The 20031-nt window shown below is 39.7% G+C and overlaps 1 protein-coding gene across 1 annotated transcript in view; it reads left to right on the top strand.

The window, feature by feature from the left end:
- Nucleotides 1–20031, top strand: part of LOC147301742 (uncharacterized) — a 61833-nt gene that overhangs the window by 15050 nt on the left and 26752 nt on the right. Inside the window, exons 6-13 of the mRNA XM_086282387.1 lie at nucleotides 571–993; nucleotides 1095–1502; nucleotides 1646–2053; nucleotides 2224–2631; nucleotides 2821–3219; nucleotides 5795–6214; nucleotides 8817–9230; nucleotides 18571–18975. Coding sequence (XP_086138513.1) covers nucleotides 571–993; nucleotides 1095–1502; nucleotides 1646–2053; nucleotides 2224–2631; nucleotides 2821–3219; nucleotides 5795–6214; nucleotides 8817–9230; nucleotides 18571–18975 — 3285 coding nt within the window. The remainder of the gene's footprint in view (nucleotides 1–570; nucleotides 994–1094; nucleotides 1503–1645; nucleotides 2054–2223; nucleotides 2632–2820; nucleotides 3220–5794; nucleotides 6215–8816; nucleotides 9231–18570; nucleotides 18976–20031) is intronic.

Here is a 20031-nt window from a genome sequence, read left to right as displayed (position 1 = left end):
TAATGCTAAACCAGATACTGCATCATAGTAGAATAGTTCAGGTGGTGAACTGGCCTGCTGGCTGTACAGACCTTTCACCAGTTGACACACAACAAAATGAAAAGAACCATTGAGTAGCTTGAATCCTCTATCAGGCAGGACTGGGACCACACTCCTCAGATCCCAGGTGTTTAGTGATTGTTGATAAAAGAAGAGAGGGTGCTACAGAGTGGTAAACATGGCCTCATCCCAACTTTTTGGAGACATTTTGCTCCCATCAAATTCATTTTCAACATTTGATATGTTTTTTTTTAATGTTCTATGATGACCAAAATACTGCTTCATGAGATTCGCAAATCATTTTATTCTGTTTGTATTTATATGTCACACAGCATCATAGCTTTATTAGAATTCGGTTTGTACAAGCACTGACATTCTGCACAAAATATCCATCATAAATGTTGTGGTTACCTATTTGTACTACAGCATGGCACGGACCCTGTGTGTCTTCCCTGCTGTAAATTGTATTATTTTTTTTTAAGATTAAGATTAACACAAATGTGTTTGTACATGTGAAATTCTCTTATTCAGCTTCAGAGGTCCAGTTTCATGGAGCCAGGAGAAGTACCATGGGACACTGGAGAGGGAGCAGAAGAGGCTGTTCATGGATTTATGCCTGAAAGCAGCACTTCATGATGAACCAAACTTCTACAATGTAGTGAAGATGCTCCTCCCATTGTTTCCTGTTAAAACTGACTTAGACAACATCTTTCTTGATTTGTTTCAATATGTGAATAGCAAAGAGGTTTTAGGTGACTTTCAGGGTTTGAGGCCATTTTTCCAGTCAGCTCCTGCAGTCTGGTCCATAAACCTCTCAGAGAGAAAGACCTCCATCCTCCTGGAAGTGCTGAAACTCCAACCAGAGAAGAAACAAGTGGAGCTGACAGGCTGCTCACATGAAGAGAGTGAAGTGAGGAGTTTCCTGCAGTGTCTGCCTTATATCTCACAGCTCAGGTAAATATGTTGGATATCTATTTAAGATAGCAGCTGCTCAATCAAATTATTGTATGCCTTCAAAATATTATGTATTATATTTAGAATCTGTATGATTTCAGATTCATTTCTCAGTTATCAGACCCTTCAGAGGAAATCAGATTCTTGGGAAATCTGATCTGTGCAGCAGCAGAAAGAGATCAGCAGGCAGGAGAGAAAATACTGGAGCTGTTATCATCAGTGTGCAGATACAAAGGATTCCCTCTTAAAGACATATGGTGTGATTTACTGCTTGATCTGTACTGTTATAAGAATAAAACAGGCTTGAGTGTCCTTCCATCATTACAGTCAGTTTTCCAGTCAGCTCCTGCAGTCTGGTCCATAAACCTCTCAGAGAGAAAGACCTCCATCCTCCTGGAAGTGCTGAAACTCCAACCAGAGAAGAAACACGTGGAGCTGACAGGCTGCTCACATGAAGAGAGTGAAGTGAGGAGTTTCCTGCAGTGTCTGCCTTATATCACAGAACTCAGGTAAATTTTCAGCATTTTTTTTATTTGTGTTTCTCTTTGATGTTTTTTTCCTTATGCAGATTTAAATATTCCAAGAACATTAACATCATCTAAAGAAGCTATCAGATTGTCATTGAAAACATATATATATTGCTTAATTTCAGTTTCAAGCCTCAGGCTTCACAACCTTCAGAAGAAACCAGGTTCTTTGTGAATCTGTTCTGTGCAGCAGCAGAGAGAGAACAGCAGACAGGAGAGAAGATACTGGAGCTGTTATCATCAATGTGCAGCTATCAAACATTCACTCTTAAACAGAAGTGGTGTGATCTTCTACTTGACCTCTACCCCAGTGTGCTTGAAAGGGGCTTGAGTGTCCTTCCACCCTTGTGGTCAGTTTTCAAATCAACTCCTGCAGTCTGGTCCATAAACCTCTCAGAGAGAAAGACCTCCATCCTCCTGGAAGTGCTGGAACTCCAACCAGAGAAGAAACAGCTGAATCTCACAGGCTGGTCACATGAGGAAAATGAAGGGAGGACTTTCCTTCAGTGTCTGCCGTATATCTCACAGCTCAGGTAAAGTATTAGCTTTTATGCTTTTATGTTTTCATAAGAGTCTCTTTGATGTACTTCAGCATTTCGGGTTAACAGAACAAGGTACGAAATGTCATACTAGAAGCATGAAATATTTCAACTCACTTTCATACTACAGTTTTCATGAAATGTGCTGATATTCTTGATTTCAGTTTTAGTACTACATCATCAGAATCATCAGAAGCAGTCAGGTTCTTTGGGGATCTGTTCTGTGCAGCAGCAGAGAGAGAACAGCAGACAGGAGAGAAGAAACTGGAGCTGTTATCATCAGTGTGCACATATAAAAATCTCCCTCTGCAGGAGATATGGTGTGATTTCCTAATGGACCTGTACTATTATACAACGAAAACAGGCTTGAGTGTCCTTCCATCATTACAGTCAGTTTTCCAGTCAGCTCCTGCAGTCTGGTTCATAAACCTCTCAGAGAGAAAGACCTCCATCCTCCTGGAAGTGCTGAAACTCCAACCAGAGAAGAAACAACTGAGTCTCATAGCTTGGTCAGGTGAAGAGAGTGAACTGAGGAGTTTCCTTCAGTGTCTGCCTTATATCTCACAGCTCAGGTAAATTATTGTCTTTGCAATGTGTGTTTGTTTTTGTTTTTTTATTTAATTATTCTTAAATTAAAGAAATTGCACCATTGTACATTTTTCTAGTGTGTAAAATAAATAAACACATTTTGTACTGTTTAAGCAGATGTTTTGCTCTGTCTGTTAAAAATCCATATCTTAAGGTCCATTCTTTCATTTCAGTGTTGTTCCTGAATTCTCAGAAGAAATCCGGTTATTTGGCCATCTGATCTGTGCAGCAGCAGAGAGAGAACACTGGACAAGAGACAAGATACTGGAGCTGTTAATATTAGTGTGCACATATAAAGGATTTCCTCTTAGAGAAATATGGTGTGATTTCCTACTGGACCTCTACTCCAGTGACTTTGAAATGGCTTTCAGAGTCCTTCTATCATTACAGCCAGTTTTCCAGTCAGCTCCTGCAGTCTGGTCCATAAACCTCTCAGAGAGAAAGACCTCCATCCTCCTGGAAGTGCTGAAACTCCAACCAGAGAAGAAACAAGTGGAGCTGACAGGCTGCTCACATGAAGAGAGTGAAGTGAGGAGTTTCCTGCAGTGTCTGCCTTATATCTCACAGCTCAGGTAAATGAATGACATTTTTCTAATTTATGTCAGAGTTGTCAAATTTATTTCACAATATGGGCCACATAAGCCCACTTTGATCTTAAGTGGACCATGCCAGTTAAATTCACATTTCTGTTAGTGTTAATAAGTTACCATATTTTTTGAACCATAAGGCGCACTGTCGATGAACGGATCTGTTTTCATACATAAGGCGCAACGGATTATAAGGTGTCACGGCTCGTGGGATGAACCGTGTGGAATTATTAAAGGACCCAAAACGCAGGAAAAGGACGGATGATATGAGTGAATGTTTATTTTCAAAGTGGCAAAAAGACAGCAACAGGCAGTGGGGGTATGAGAAGCAACTGAGGAAACCTAAACTGGGAAAACTAAAGAGCAAACCTAAAATGATAACCAAATGGGGTGAAGGACAGAGAGACACAGACAGATGCAGGGAAACCACTCAGGATGATGGAGGGGATTAATGCAGACAAACCGGCAACAGGCAGGAGAACACACAGGGCTTAAATACACAAAGCAGTAATCAAGGGATGGGAGACAGGAGGGTACAAAAACGTATTTTATTTATTGTGTCTTTTATTGTATCTCAAATTATAGCGTCATAATGATTACAGGACATCAGATTGCTTGTTCTTATCACTTAATAATGCAAAGTTCATCATATAGAAATAAAAAACCTGAAGTTGTGCGCTATTTGAACACCTTGCCTGCCTGCAGCACTGAAGGGCTCCGTGAGAGACGTCCGTCTCGCCCTAGCAGCACCTGTCCCTGTCCACTCCTCCTCTTCAGTTCGCCCCAACATACGCTCGTCATATTCTGTGATAGGATTTACTCTGAGGTGTTTGACAACTTTGTGGTGTTACCACAACACCTCATTTTCTTGCCACATGTATCGCAAACCACGTCTCGGCTGTTTGTGGATGTAAAATACGTCCGCACATGACTCCAATTACGCTCAGCCATTGTTGTGAGTGCGCACGCCAAGGGGCTGCGACACATTTATACAGCCGTATTTTGCACATGACTATGAAAGGCGGAAGAGGAAGTAGTTCCTTCCAATGTAGACAATGCGAATGAAATAGGTTCTTTCCACTGTGTTCCTGTTAATGTTAAACTACAAATTTACCCTAAATTACTAAAATATCAGTATTTTAATGTGAGAATCGATTCTAGAACATAAATGACTGGTATCGGAGGAATCAACATTTCAGTATCGATCCGCACATCACTACAAAACACTGAGTCGTCAGACTCAGGACCACGACATAAGGCGCATTAAGTGAAACAAAACAGTCAGATATGTCAAACTTTATTCAACTTGTTGTTCTTGCTTCCTCCACTTCTGTACCATTGATTCATTAATGCTGAATTGTCTCGCAGCTGCTCTATTCCCATGTTGTTGCAGTATATTAATGACTAACCTCGTATTGTGGATGGATTATCTCAGTTGTTTTCCTGACTGAAGTTTGGTCCGTTTAAAACATCCTGCCATGCGATTGCATTTGTCCCAAACCATCGGGAACCCTTCCCTTTGAGTGGAAAAAAGTTAGCATTCATCCACCAGCTTCACTGTGTTTATGTTATGCTAACATAACTGTGTCGCTAGCGATCACGTAGCACATCATTATATACCAGCTAGTCCAAATTCAGTAACCCTGCAAAAGTCACTGCTGTTTAGTTTTGTGTCTTCATTTGTGTTGGAAGTGATAGCAGTGTTGTACGTTTTAACGTTTTCAGAAATCTTTCATTCAGAACATGCTATATCATGTTTAGGTGAAAGCTAGCGAGCTAACTTTCTGCTAACTTCCTGCTAACTTCTAACACAGTTAAATTTAATAAATTCTGTTTTCATAGATGCCTGGATGTTAAACTTAATTGTTGCACCTGGTAAAGCAGCAATGCTGATCATTTTATTAAAGATGAAAGAATTTAGACAGTTTTTAACTTTTAGTGATGCTGCAGTGTTCGTTTGACCTTGGGACCTGAAAGGATGGAGTTTTGGAAACAGATTACTCCGGGAGGCGCCTGACTACATTAGCCGTAATGCTCTGACAATCCATCAAGCAGTGCGGCTTCGTAGCTTAGCAAAGTCATACTAAAACATTTCTTGACAGATTTGAGCGTCGCGTACCACACAAAATCTATTTGAGGTCAGTAAGCACAACCAGAATTCATACATAAGGTGCACTGTCGAATTTTGAGAAAATTAAAGGATTTTAAGTGCGCCTTATAGTGCGGAAAATACAGTACGTGTTAAACTGTGTTTCTATATGATAAATAATAAGTTGCTGTGACAAAGAAAGAAATCTGTTACTAGGACTCTGTGGACATATTGCAAGAAATAAATGTGTAAAATTTCAGAAAAAGTTCTGGTAGCACATTGAAAATCTGGGAGTTGGCCAGTGCCCCCACTGGGCCCCTGTTGGCCGCACTCTGCCAACAGCCATCAATAATGGCATATGAAATTAATCTTGCATGTACATTAATTTGTAATAGTATCACTTTTTCTGTTCAAAAACTATATTTCTTTTTAGTTAAAAACTATGTCACATTTTTTTACTCATGATTTCAGTGTCATACCTCCGTTGTCAGAGCCTTCAGAAGAAACCAGGTTCTTGGGGAATCTGTTCTGTGCAGCAGCAGAGAGAGAACAGCAGACAGGAGAGAAGATACTGGAGCTGTTATCATCAGTGTGCAGATACAAAACATTCCCTCTGACAGAGATATGGTGTGATTTCCTTTTTGATCTGTACTCCCATGTGAAGGACTATGAGATTAAAACAGGCAGGAGTGTCCTTCAATCATTAAAGTCAGTTTTCCAGTCAGCTCCTGCAGTCTGGTCCATAAACCTCTCAGAGAGAAAGACCTCCATCCTCCTGGAAGTGCTGAAACTCCAACCAGAGAAGAAACAAGTGGAGCTGAGAGGCTGCTCACATGAAAAGAGTGAAGTGAGGAGTTTACTCCAGTGTCTGCCTTATATCTCACAGCTCAGGTAAATGAATTGTACTTTACATGATATACTCTACATATAGAGTGTTGTGATGTAAACTAGGTAAATTAATCAAAGCTTAGTATATTATAAAATTCTGATTTTGTTTTAACATTTAGATTACGCTTTTACAGCAATTTACCACAGAAAAGAAAAGATGCTCTTCTGTGTTGTACATTACAATAGAATTGGGCACCTGCATGTCAGCACTGGATGAACCAAAAGCTCCAAACAAGAGTCAGTAGAAGAATGAGATTTTTTCATGATTCCAACACACATACTTAACTCTGCTGCTCACCACACAAATGCATTTTCCTTACAAGTGTGGCACCATTTAAGAGCAAACACACAGACTTTCCAACAGCTGGTAATGGCCTGTTTGAAGCTGAAGCTCCTGCCCATGGGTAAAAAAACCTAACACAGTGCTTCAGAAACACTGTGATGAGGCTTGCTTCAGCTGAACAGAATTATGTGATCAACGTTTTCTGAACTTCATTTGGCACATCACTGCTTCAGTACCTGATTCAATGGTTTATAAGGAATTGAATGGCGGGATTTGTGCTGTGTTTTGGTAATTTTGTGTGAGAGATGGCAAACCGGTGTGTGACACAATTAGAGACATGAAGCCAGGAAAAGAGGACGCTCTGCCTATTCCTAAATAAAAACCAGTACATCAGCAATTCTGCTCCCAGGTCTAAAAAGTACATAAGAAATACAAGATATTATTATATTTATAATTATAGAAGTTATAAACGTACCTGTCCCACTGGTTAATTACATAATCACATGGAGGCAGCAAACATACTCCTAACTTATTTTAAGATTGTGTTGTACATTGTTATATATAGAGTTTTTGTTATTTCTATTAATAAAAACACATCAAGAAGTCATAAAGAAAATGAGAGCACTCCGTGGTACATGTTTAAACAAGGAAGCCTTATTCACCATATCAGCCCGATACCAGACAGAACTGTCATAAAACAGAAGCTGTCAATTCAGCTCTGTAGAGTGGGCAATCATAATGAAGCAGTTCATTAAAGGTTGTAGATTCAAGCTGTTTTTCATATTTTTGGCCACCAGATGTCACCATAGATGACTGTGTTGAAACGCTTCGAGTAATGAACTGTTTTTCAATACAAGCTTCAATGCTTCAGAAACCTTCATTTGGCCAGCAACAGCAACAGCAGAATTTATTACTAAGAAGTATTGTGAGAACAAATAAATAGCTGACCAAACACAAATGTCCTTACCTTCTTTGCTAAGTTTATATACAAGAGGGCAATTGGGGGAAGTGAGCAGCTGGATAACATGACACAGGTAATCACAGTCAAGCACAGTGAGACTAAACACAAGACACTGGAGACAAGTAACTATCCAAAATAAAAATGAGCAGTGAGAACCAGAACTAAATGTAAAGACAGACACAAGATCTTAGCACAGAAGAGTTGACATAACAGGATGGGGGAATGAAAAGCAAACTGAGACACAAACTGGAACAAAGAAATCAAAACTAAGAAAAAGGAAATGCATAAAATGTTAAAAAAAAAAATTGAAATAAGAATTAAACTATTCAGTAGCAGACTAACAGATATTTAACAGCAACATAACTTAAAATTTCATAAACCAAAACACTGGGTCAGCAACCAAGGACCATGAAATGGGCAGTCAGCACACCTTGATCCAGCTAAACATATCTAGTTCATAGAAGGTAGAAAAAGGTAAGTGGCTAAAGCTAACACTAGCCAGAGCTTGGAGCAGAGGTGGCAAAAGTTTAGAAATTATGTATTTAAATAGAAGTACAGATACTTGTTTTTTAAAAAAAAATACTTTATTAAAAGTTGAAGTAGTGATTCAACTTTGCCTATTTTCAGAAATAAGTGGGGAAGAGGTTAAAGTGGTATTCAGCATGGGGGGAGTGGGACCTGAAAATCCATTGTAGTGGCTCAGGATGGGGAAAAGAATCACATCTCAGAATAATTTTTATTGAGAGCTCCAGTAGATTTTCTTAGTGTTGTTTCTTAGTGTAGAAGTGATGTGATTAGCTGATCTGGGCTGCTGCTTGTCTGAGATTCACAGGTCTTTGAACTAAATTCAACAAGATGTAAGCAGATGTTTTATAAGGTGACTGTTTTCATTTTTAGTATGGCTAGCTAGATGCTGAAGTACTGCAAACAACACTTATGGACACCTGCAGTTGTTTGGGTGTTGTGCCAAGAAAACAAAAATGCCAGCACTATTTAACCCTGATTATGGCACACAGTTTTGCCTCTTAATGTCTTTTTTGGAGGGGGAATGTTTTAGTTTTACATGATGTCAGGTACAGTTGGGAAAATGTGAATCATCAAAAAAAATTTTTATTGTCAGGTCAATCAACAAAATTCCACTAAATGCATCTCTCATTCTCACTCACAGCCGGTAATGTAACAGGTCCAAGTTGTCATGTTTATCTTCAACAGTTTGTGCATCTTTGCACATCCAAATCTCTGGGATGAACCAGGACATCCCTGCATGAAATAATGTTGAAATGTAACAGTTTTATATAAATGATAATGGACATTTCTGTAATGCAACTGACTTCTGACAAAATGTTCAATTTTCCTTCCAGTTTCTCTCCTTCATTTTTACTCTCAAGTCAAACGGATTTGACATGGGAAGAAGCAGAGAGAGAACAGCAACCAGAAGAGAAGATACTGGAGCTGTTAATATCAGTGTGCAGACATGGAACGTTCCCTTTTAATGAGAGATGCTCCTGTGCAGACTGTGATTTCCTGTTGGATCTGTTCTCCCATGTGAAGGATTGTGAAACTAAAACAGGCCTGAGTGTCCTTCCATCATTACAGTCAGTATTTTCAGCTCCTGCAGTCTGGTCCATAAACCTCTCAGAGAGAAAGACCTCCATCCTCCTGGAAGTGCTGAAACTCCAACCAGAGAAGAAACAACTGAAGCTGACAGGCTGCTCACATGAAGAGAGTGAACTGAGGAGTTTCCTTCAGTGTCTGCCTTATATCTCACAGCTCAGGTAAATATGTTTTCCTTTAAAAACATATCTGCATGTGTAACACAGTATACTTCACTACTACAGAATGTAGAGTAAGTTAGGATCTTTGGGGTTATGTTCTCTAGGTAAAAACTAAGGAGCAACTGACACACAGCTAAAAGAAAAGTTAAAACAATTATTGAAACAACCCCATAAACAGCAGTTTAACATTTCACAATATTGAAATTTCACAACATTTCAGTCTTCTCACTTTAGGTGTCTGTGTAGTGTTATTGTTAGTACCGGATAATGTATTGTATGGAGATCTCATAAGATTATCAGTCCAGAATTAATGCAGCTATCACTTCTAAGTAGGCTGGAAATTTTGCTGCATCAAAGCTGGAGATCCTGCATCCTGACTCATCAGAGGTGGATTAATGTGTCGCACTTGAACGATTTTAGACTGCAGAAAAGAAAACCCTGCTCAGGCAGTGAAACCATTTTGCATCAGTGTTGCATGATAATTTCATCACCGCAAGTGACTATATCTCTTCATATATAACAACTTAATGCAATAAATAAAAAACTGAATTAAAGGACCTTAAAACATTTTCCATCTACAGCTATCAACACAGTCTTGTCTTTTTTGAACAGCAGCCACATTAATCCAGTTCTTACTGAATTGTGAGAATTCACCTCACTGTTACATGAGGGAATTACAAAACACTGTTATATTTATCACCTGTTTACAGTCAAGAAAACATACCTCTTAGTTTTAAATAAACAAGATAATAGAGCACTTAAAGGAACACACAGAATTTATGTTATACCTAGCTAATGGCTATCTTGCTATGCTAACTCAGTAACTCATCAGACATCCAAAGGAATAATTAAACAGAGGTACACCAGCATCAAAACAAAAGGTGTCCTCATTTCCCAACAAGCACAAGAGTAAAACCCAACTTTGTGTCTTCAATCAGAACTTTTTAATCAGAACTAAAGAGAAAAAAAACTCTGACCAACAACATACATAGACTAAATGTTGTTCTCCTTTGCTCTCCGGTCTTTAAGTCTGACGTCATTAGCCATTTCTGGGTCCAAACTCCACTTCAGGTCCCAAAGTCAAACAAACACTGAGGCATCACTGAGAGTTTAAAACGAAATTATTTAATCTTTAACCCTCTGGGACCCCAATTTAAGACGACACAGCAACACGATGCAGCAACCCAGTCTCCATTTCAACTTGGATCGAAAGTGCAGACTTCAAACTATATACCAGTTTTTAAATTGTGTTGAAAGGCCACGTAAAACCAGAGTTATAATTAAAAATACTCACAATGTTTTTACTGAATAAAACAGTGGTATTTACAGCAGAAGGAAAACGCAGTTTTCTAAGGATAGCACTAGCAAGCACTCTCCGCTTGTGAGCAAAAGAAAAAAAAAAAAAGAAAACACCCCTTTCCTATCGCTGTTAAAGCGTATCATGTCGACCAATCAAAAAATTAAATGGCAACATGTGGCATTTGGTTATTTAGGAATAGGGGGGAAGTTTTAGGAGTTGACCGGCAAGGGCGAACGAGCGAAAGAAAGAGAGAGCGAGTTTTCACATGTGAGAGATTTGTGACATTTAGCGTGTTTGGAGTGTGTACTTGGTGTGTTGTCTTGTGTAGTTAGTGTGTAGTGTAGTCGTTGTTTTGTTTTGTGTGTCAGTTATACTGGTGAATGTCACAGTTGCTCCAAAAAAGCCACCAAAGGCAGACTGCAGTGTAAACGCTGTCTCCAGGTGGAAAACTGGAGAAGTGACACACCTCATGTTGTACCTGCAAAGTTTAGGCCTGTGGTGTGCTCCTCTGTCTTATAGTGGACAGACTATTTTTTGGAGTGGCACAAATAATTTGTTTGGGTTTTTATTTGATGCAGTACACCTGATTGTTCTGTAAATAGTTTTAAATGGTTATATAAAAAACGCCTCAGGCATTGGCTGCATTTTTAGGTAAATAGTACCATATAACTTTGTTTACAAAACTTGTGCATAATTTTTTAGAAATGTACAATTTAAATTTGCATTTCAAGTTATGAAACATGTTTGTGGTTTTTACAGTATGAAATATAACTTTTTCTACTCAGATTTTAAGCTTTTTTGTCTGAATTTAGATCAGTTATGCTATTATAGTGTGTCAAAATGAAAAAGACTCCAAATTCAGACACGTGAGGTTGAGCTGAACAGAATGATACCAAACAAGGCAAGATAAACAGTTTTTAAAGGTGAAATGCAGAGGTGAAATCAAAAGTAGTCAAAAACAGCCAATTATACCCTGGAAAATGATCAGTGTGGCTGCTTTACTAGTTGTAACAATGAAGTTTAACATCCAGGCATCCATGAAAACAGAATTTATGAAATTTAACGGAGTCAGAAATTATCAGGGAGCTAGCTCACTAATTTCCAACCTAACATACCACATTCTGACTGAGGGATTTCTGAAAAATTAAAACGTACAGCTCTGCTATCACTTCTGGCATAAATGAAGACAGGAAACTAAACAGCAGTGACGTTTGTAGGGTTACTGAAGTTGGGCTAGCTGGTACACTCAACAAAAATATAAACGCAACAGCTTTGTTACTGCTCCCATTCCCCATGGGATGGACGTAGAGACCTAAAATTCATTCCAGATACACAATATAACCATCCCTCCCAAACAGTGGTCACAAATCAGTCCAAATGTGTGGTGGTGGGCACATCTGCTATATTGAGATAATCCATCCCACCTCACAGGTGTGCCACATCAGGATGCTGATCTGACATCATGAGTAGTGCACAGGTGTACCTCAGACTGCCCACAACAAAAGGCCACCCTGGAATGTGCAGTTTTGTCTCACAGCAAAATGCCACAGATGCCACAAGCAATGAGGGAGCGTGCAACTGGCATGCTGACAGCAGGAATGTCAACCAGATCTGTCGCCCGTGCATTGAATGTTCATTTCTCAACCATAAGCCGTCTCCACAGGCGTTTCAGAGAATATGGCAGCACATCCAACCGGCCTCACAACCGCAGACCTCGTGTAACCACACCAGCCCAGGACCTCCACATCCAGCAGGTTCACCTCCAAGATCGTCTGAGACCAGCCACCCAGACAGCTGCTGGAACAATTGGTTTGCACAACCAAACAATTTCTGCACAAACTGTCAGAAACCGTCTCAGGGACGCTCAACTGCATGCCCGTCGTCCTCATCGGGGTCAAATTCAAATTCAAATTCAAATTTTTATTTGTCACGTACACAGTCATACACAGTACGATATGTAGTGAAATGCTTGGACAACTGCTCGTGACCTAAAGAAAACAAAAAAGGAAAAGGCTATGAATAAGAAAGGAAATAAATATGAAAAATTAAAAAGGGTAAATTTAACTAGGAAGGAATAAAATATAAATTAAGGTTAAAAATGAAATAACTGTACAACACAAATTAGAATGAAGGGTAAATTTAACTGGGAAGAATAAGATAAAGATAAATATATAAATTAAAGTTGAAAATAAAATAACTGTACAACAAAATACACAATACACAATATAGAACTATATAAGAATGTATGAAGAAATCTAAATATAAATAAATATATACACAATAACAGCAGCTGTACAAGTATTAACCGGAAATGAAGAATATAGTGACCAGTGTTGTGCAAAACCAAAGTCCAGAAAGTCCAGTGTGTGTGTAAGAACCATATGTGTGGGTCAGTACTGTGTGGTGGTGTGATTGAGAGACCGTATCGCCTGCGGGAAGAAGCTCCTCCTCAGTCTCTCTGTGTTGGTCTTCAGGGAGCGGAATCGCTTTCCTGACCTCAACAGAGAGAACAGTCTGTTGTTGGGATGGCTGAGGTCCTTCACGATCTTCCTGGCCTTGGTCCAGCACCGCCTGCTGTAGATTGAGTGCAGGTCAGGGAGCTCGGAGCGGATGGTGCGCTCAGCTGACCGCACAACCCTCTGTAGAGCTCGTCTGTCCTGCATGGTGCTGTTCCCGAACCAGGTTAAGATGTTTCCCGCCAGGATGCTCTCTATGGTGCACGAGTAAAAGTTCCTGAGCACCTTGGAGGGCAGTTGGAAGTCTCTCAAGCGTCTGAGGTGGTAGAGACGCTGTCGGGCCTTTTTCACCATGGTGTTGATGTGACAGGACCATGACAGGTCCTGCGTGATGTGAACTCCGAGGTATTTGAAGCTGTCCACTCTCTCCACTGGGCACTCGTTGATGACGGGGGTCTGGTAGTTCCTCTCCTGCTTAGTGCTGAAGTCCACTATCAGCTCCTTTGTCTTACTGACGTTTAGAAGGAGGTTGTTCCTCTGGCACCAGTTCTCCAGATTCCTAATCTCCTTCAGGTAGGCCGTCTCGTTGTTATCAGAGATCAGGCCCACCACGACGGTGTCGTCAGCAAACTTGATGATGGTGGTGGAGCTGGTAGTGGCCACACAGTCATATGTGTACAAAGAGTACAGCAGGGGGCTCAGAACACACCCCTGGGGGGCTCCAGTGCTGAGAGTGGTGGAGGCTGAGACATGTCCGCCCATCCTTACTGCCTGTGGTCTGCCAGTTAGGAAGTTGGAGATCCACTGACACATAGATGAGCTGAGTCCCAGATGCTCCAGCTTGGTGGTGAGTGTGGAGGGAATTATGGTGTTAAATGCAGAGCTGTAGTCTATGAAGAGCATTTTAACATAATTCCCCCTTCTAGTGTCCAAGTGAGTGAGTGATGTGTGGAGGAGATGAGAGATGGCATCGTCTGTGGAACGATTTGGACGGTAAGCGAACTGTAGTGGGTCCAGTGTGTCTGGTAGTGAAGAAATGATGAAGTCTCTGACCAGGCGTTCAGGGTCTTGACCTGACTCCAGCTCGTCGCCGTAACAGACTTGTGTGGGCAAATGCTCACATTCGATGGCGTCTGGCACGTTGGAGAGGTGTGCGCTTCACGGATGAATCATGGTTCACATTGTTCAGGGCAGATGGCAGCTGAGAATGTCCCAGTTCTTGCATGGCCAGCATACTCACCGGACATGTCACCCATTGAGCATGTTCGGGATGTGCTTGACCGGCGTATACAACAGCGTGTACCAGTTCCCACGAATATCCAACAACCTCGCACAGCCATTGAAGTGGAGTGGACCAACATTCCACAGGCCACAATTGACAATCTGATAGACTCCATGCGACGATGTGTTGCACTGCATGAGGCAAATGGTGGTCACACCAGATACTGACCGGTTCTGGGTCCCCAGACCCCCAATAGCGCAAAAAACTGCACATTCCAGGGTGGCCTTTTGTTGTGGGCAGTCTGAGGTACACCTGTGCACTACTCATGATGTCAGATCAGCATCCTGATGTGGCACACCTGTGAGGTGGGATGGATTATCTCAATATAGCAGATGTGCCCACTACCACACATTTGGACTGATTTGTGACCACTGTTTGGGAGGGATGGTTATATTGTGTATCTGGAATGAATTTTAGGTCTCTACGTCCATCCCATGGGGAATGGGAGCAGTAACAAAGGTGTTGCGTTTATATTTTTGTTGAGTGTATATAATGATGTGCTACGTGGTGGCTAGATACACAGCTATGTTAGCATAATATAACAACATTGAAGCTGGAGGATGAATGCTAACTTTTTTCCACTTGATAAAAGTTAACGCGAAGGTACCCAATGGTTAAGTTTCTTATGACAGAGAAGTAACAGAGTACTGCTTAAATCCCATTTTTAAAGGGGAAAACCTCCTTTAAAATGTGCACTCTTCAGCTTGGAGTCTCCAAGATCAACTGGCTTTCCTGCTGCAACAGTGTCCTACCAAAAAAAAACCAACAACCCCCCTTCAGGTTTCCTCTCCCCTTTATAGACAAGGGCTCCAATCCTTCCCAATCAACTGCTCCCTGTACTCAACTCCAAATAGCTGGCAGCTAGATTAGAGTAGTCCACTCCCACATGCGTGTGGCCCACACCTCACACAAGACACACGGGGTGTATCCCAATTCAGGGTCTGCAACCTTAAAGGCGACATTTTAAGGCCGATTACGTCACATCGACGCGACGAAGGCTGTCCCAATTCAAAGGCTGCTCCAAATGCGGCCCTCAAATGCGTCCTTCATTTCCTTGAATTTTAAGGATGTGGCAGTGTAGAATTCATGGCCCAACATATCCCAGACTTCATAGCGCAGCGGTGGGTGTGGGTAATTTTGCCCCCCAAAAAATGGCAGACGGCTGAAGCGGGGCGGCCAAAGAGTAAACTCTTAAAAGTAAGCACTGAATATGATGTCACTTATTTATGTGTGAATGTTTAATAATGAAGAACATTAAAACATTACTGTTGGCCACATGTCGGCAGTTATGTGACATTAGTGCTGTTTGTACTCTCAGTGTCAGCTTTGCTTTAAAGCCTTTACTTCAAAATATACGCCGTTCAATAGTCGGCCTTAATCTTACAGAGATTGTGATGATTTTGTGGATAATTAAAGTCAGTCATATATCCACAAACACAACAAGCTGAAAGTCAGTGATGCTGCTCGGTTTGCAGTCCTGAATATCACGGCACAACCAGGATTCACTGCACTGTTAATGTTAGCTATGTTTTATTGCTGCCTCTGTTCGGTGGTGTCGAGCCAAACGGACTTTAACGTGTGTTTGAACGAGCTGACGGTTCACTCGTTAAGCTGAAAGAAAGATGCTTTAATCACAGGAGTCACACATGTGTCCACTGTACCATCTGGGAACTCTTCTTGTTTAGCACTCGTAATAACACAAACACTAAATCCTCCTTCTCTTGTGCTGTTTCGTAGCAGTGTAAACACCTGAGACTTTAACCTGTCTGTCTGTCCTGCACTCTCTCTCTGTTTCTTTCTCTCTGATTGTGTAACAAAAGTATGAACATTCATTTATAAGTCACAGTTGTGTTTGAATCCTGCAGCTTATCACACATTTGATTTCCATGTGTGACAACTGCAAGTGTCCAGAGTGAGGACAGACTGAGGGACCCACTGCTGCACATCATCTGTGAGGCTTTGCACCCCTGATGATCCACCACGACAAACTCAGCAGTGTGTGAGGAAGAGGAGGAGGAAGAGCCAGCAGCAGCTGACAGATGGAGAGAATAGACAGACTGTTCCCTGTTTGTGAAGGACTGCTAGAAAACTGTAACATAACTGTCTGTCCTGAATCAGTCTTATTAGGTAATGTTCAAATAATTGTATCATTGCAGTGTTTTCAGTGTGGGAGAAAGTACTCAGGGCCTTCAAGTTACACACTATGAAAGGCAGCAACAAGTGTAATATTCAGAAACCTAAAGTATGTATCAGCAGCAGAATGGACCTAAAAATAAATGTTTGTTTCAGTTCTATGAAGCTTTGAGTATTTTGGAATTGTTTGTAATTGTTTATATGCTTTATATATTCTGAGGTAAGTTGATCTATAGTGTTACATCATATTCTATAAGGATGTTATGTGTTTGTAGACTTTCTGCCCAGTTTGACCCATTTAGCAGAAGTCAGCGAGTTTAAGGCTCTGATATCTATTCTGTATGACTTAAAGCAGTTATGACATGGTCTGATTTTCTCACCCAATAAAGGAATATTTCATATATCAGTCTACTCTTCATTCTATCAGAAACAGTTTTCACAGCTTGTACATTTTCTTTTTACACATATGTGTAAGCACTGAGCCAAATTTAGTAATGCCAACATAATAAAAGAACAATATTTGTCTCTTATATATAATACATCTATATATATCTTTGAGTAAATCTTTGAGTGAAGATTTAAGGTGACAGGAAATATAAATAACTGCAACTTGAATCTTTACTGAAGCTCAGTATTGGGCACAGAGTTCAAGTTCACTGCTGTAATAACTATTATGGTTAATATAATAAAATGACTGTTCCGTTTCAGAAATGAAGCCCAACAATCATGTTTGCACAGTCCCGTGGTCTCAGCCTCAGATACTTATCAATCACACAATCATATAAAAACAAACAAACAAATGAACAAAAGATTTTCTCCTTCATTTCTGTCAAACAATGTTGTATGAAACGTTTCCAGCGGTTGGTATCACGGTTGATAGGCAGCATGGGCAGCGTGACGGATGCTAGACCATCCCATTTCAGAAGCCTCGCGCTTCAGGCCTTAGCAGTCTTTGAGTACGCGGCCCTTGTGGACTGTTAAGGCTGCGTAGTTTAAGGCTGCAGACCCTGAATTGGGATGCAGCGACAGACCCCAAAGCATGTAAAAAAAAAAAAAAAAAAAAGTAGTGGCACTGGCAACCCAAATGTTTAGTGGAGGATTCTCTCCATTCTTTTCCACCGTGCTACACTCTGCAACACTAACTCATAAAGCTCATTGTATGACACCACTCTGCTGCAAACATTCTTTTTCCGTCCAGCAGAGCACATCATAAACAAAACTTCAATTCAATTCAATAAAACTTTATTGATCCTGAAGATTGACCCGAAGGAAATTGGGTAAACTTGATATAGTTTTAACTCAATATAGTTTTAAAAAATATTAACTTAATTTTTTATTTTTTTAATCTTCCAGCAGCACTTCTAAAAGTAAATTGATCAAAATGTAATTAATTATTTACTCAGTAAATATTGGTAAGTGCAGTCCTGATCAAAAGTTTAAGACCACTTGAAAAATGGCAGAAAATAATTTTTTGCATGGTTGGATCTTAACAAGGCTCCAAGTAGACATGCAACAAGAATAAATGGGAGAGAGAAAACATTTTTTGACCATGCAATTTATTGAAAACAACGCTTAAAGTGTACAGGCTGTTTTACAGCCTTTGATTTCTGTTTGTCGGGGATACAGGTTTTTTTTGGAGGTGTGGTCTTAAACTTTTGATGTGAATATTAACTTTTGATAAATAATAGGGAATATTTCACAGAGCATCACAGACAAGTGTAAACAGCACAAACATAATGTTCATATTTAAGTGACAAAAGCTGTCACATGATAATGCAGGAAAGTGTCTCTGGGACGTTTAAGAGTTTTTTCTTTAGTTCATTTCTTTAGTTCATTCATCAAGTTCAACTTTCCTCTGGTTTGTAGTCATTTAGTTTTAGTATACAGGTCAGCGTCCAGTCAGGTTCAGTTCCAAAGAGCTCCTTAAGTAAAGTTCTAAGTTTTCTGACTTACAAAGAAATAAAACAGTCTGTAATTTTTTATCATAGTTTCATTTTACTAAAGAGACAGAAACAATAGCAACCAAACATCCAGATTAAACACACAGACATGATAAAGTGATTTGTGTGTCAATTAGTGGAATTAGCATTTCATCCATTAGTAGTGTGTGGTTGTTTTTATGCAGCTCAGATCAAATTATCACTGAATGTTTCCTTCTTATTGTTCCAGTGTTGATACTAATACATCAGATGAAGACACAACAAGGTTCTTTGGGGATCTGTTCTGTGCAGCAGCAGAGAGAGAACAGCAGACAGGAGAGAAGATACTGGAGCTGTTATCATCAGTGTGCAGATATAAAAATAGTCCTCTTAAACAGAAGTGGTGTGACTTCCTCATGGACCTGTACTCTTATGAGACTAAAACAGGCAGGAGTGTCCTTCACTTATTACAGTCAGTTTTCCAGTCAGCTCCTGCAGTCTGGTCCATAAACCTCTCAGAGAGAAAGACCTCCATCCTCCTGGAAGTGCTGAAACTCCAACCAGAGAAGAAACAAGTGGAGCTGACAGGCTGCTCACATGAAGAGAGTGAAGTACTGAGTTTCCTTCAGTGTCTGCCTTATATCTCACAGCTCAGGTAAATGAATTCTACTTCATACAATTCACACTGCGTCAGAACAGATAACATCTTAAACAAAGAAAGTTACAACAGTTTTTTTCATCATTTTCATTGTTTCGCTGCTGCGGTAAATCAACTCAAACAGTACAAAAAAAAATTTAATTCCAGAAGGTTTACTGTTATTGTATGATTTAAAATTAATATTCTTGTCTTTGAGTTTGTTTAGTTTTTAGATATTGTGATTTTTGTTTTTTTCACACATCAGGTAATTTTTCAGTTATATTTGTACTCTGTCTAATTTCAGAAGGAAACATTGTTCTCTGTACACTACTGTGTTTGTTTTATTATTTTTAGTTCTGTGTTCCCCTGAAGGCTGATATCTTAAACATGTGTGATCACTTCATAAAAATTAAGGCTTGTTATCAATTCATCATGTTCATATAAAAAAGTAATTTGTTAGTTTCCAGATGCTCACATTGATTAATATATTTTCAAAGTTTAAAATCAGTTGTGTTTCAGTGAGTCGTTAGCAGCTGATCCAAGTTAATGAAAGTCACTGTGTGACTGAACAAATGAATCACAGAAGAGTGTGGAGAACACAGATGTTATTATTTGGCTATTTGTCCGAAAGAGTCTGAAAATATGTCATAATCTTCTCCCTGTATGAAAATGATGACATCATGTGATTACTAGAAAAACTGTAGCTTAGTAACAACAACACAGTCATGTTGAAACATCATCATGAAAGATCAAATTAATACTAAATACTAGTTTTGAAAAACTGTAAATCAACACTGCTGTTGGGTTTTTGAATAGCATGTCAGATTTAAGTTCATAAAAAAGAAAACAGCTGTTACTATATGTGAACTATTTATATCTTTAAATTTTTTCAGTGACATATTTCTGTGTTATAAAAATATATTTCACAGTTTATTTGATCAGAAATTGTAAATTAAATTGGTGTGTCACAGTGCAATGTATCAAATCATGTTACTATAATCATTGTATCATGTTTGTATGGGTCCTGTTTGCTAGCAAATATTAATACTTCTTAGAAGTACTGACAAACTGAAG

The sequence above is a fragment of the Aulonocara sp. 'chitande type north' Nkhata Bay genome, linkage group LG23 (genome assembly GCF_057382095.1).
Source record: "Aulonocara sp. 'chitande type north' Nkhata Bay isolate Kocher_YH1m ecotype deep benthic linkage group LG23, A_spYH_male_GT1.1, whole genome shotgun sequence".
Taxonomy (NCBI): domain Eukaryota; kingdom Metazoa; phylum Chordata; class Actinopteri; order Cichliformes; family Cichlidae; genus Aulonocara; species Aulonocara sp. 'chitande type north' Nkhata Bay.
This window is presented reverse-complemented; position numbering and strand designations above follow the sequence as displayed.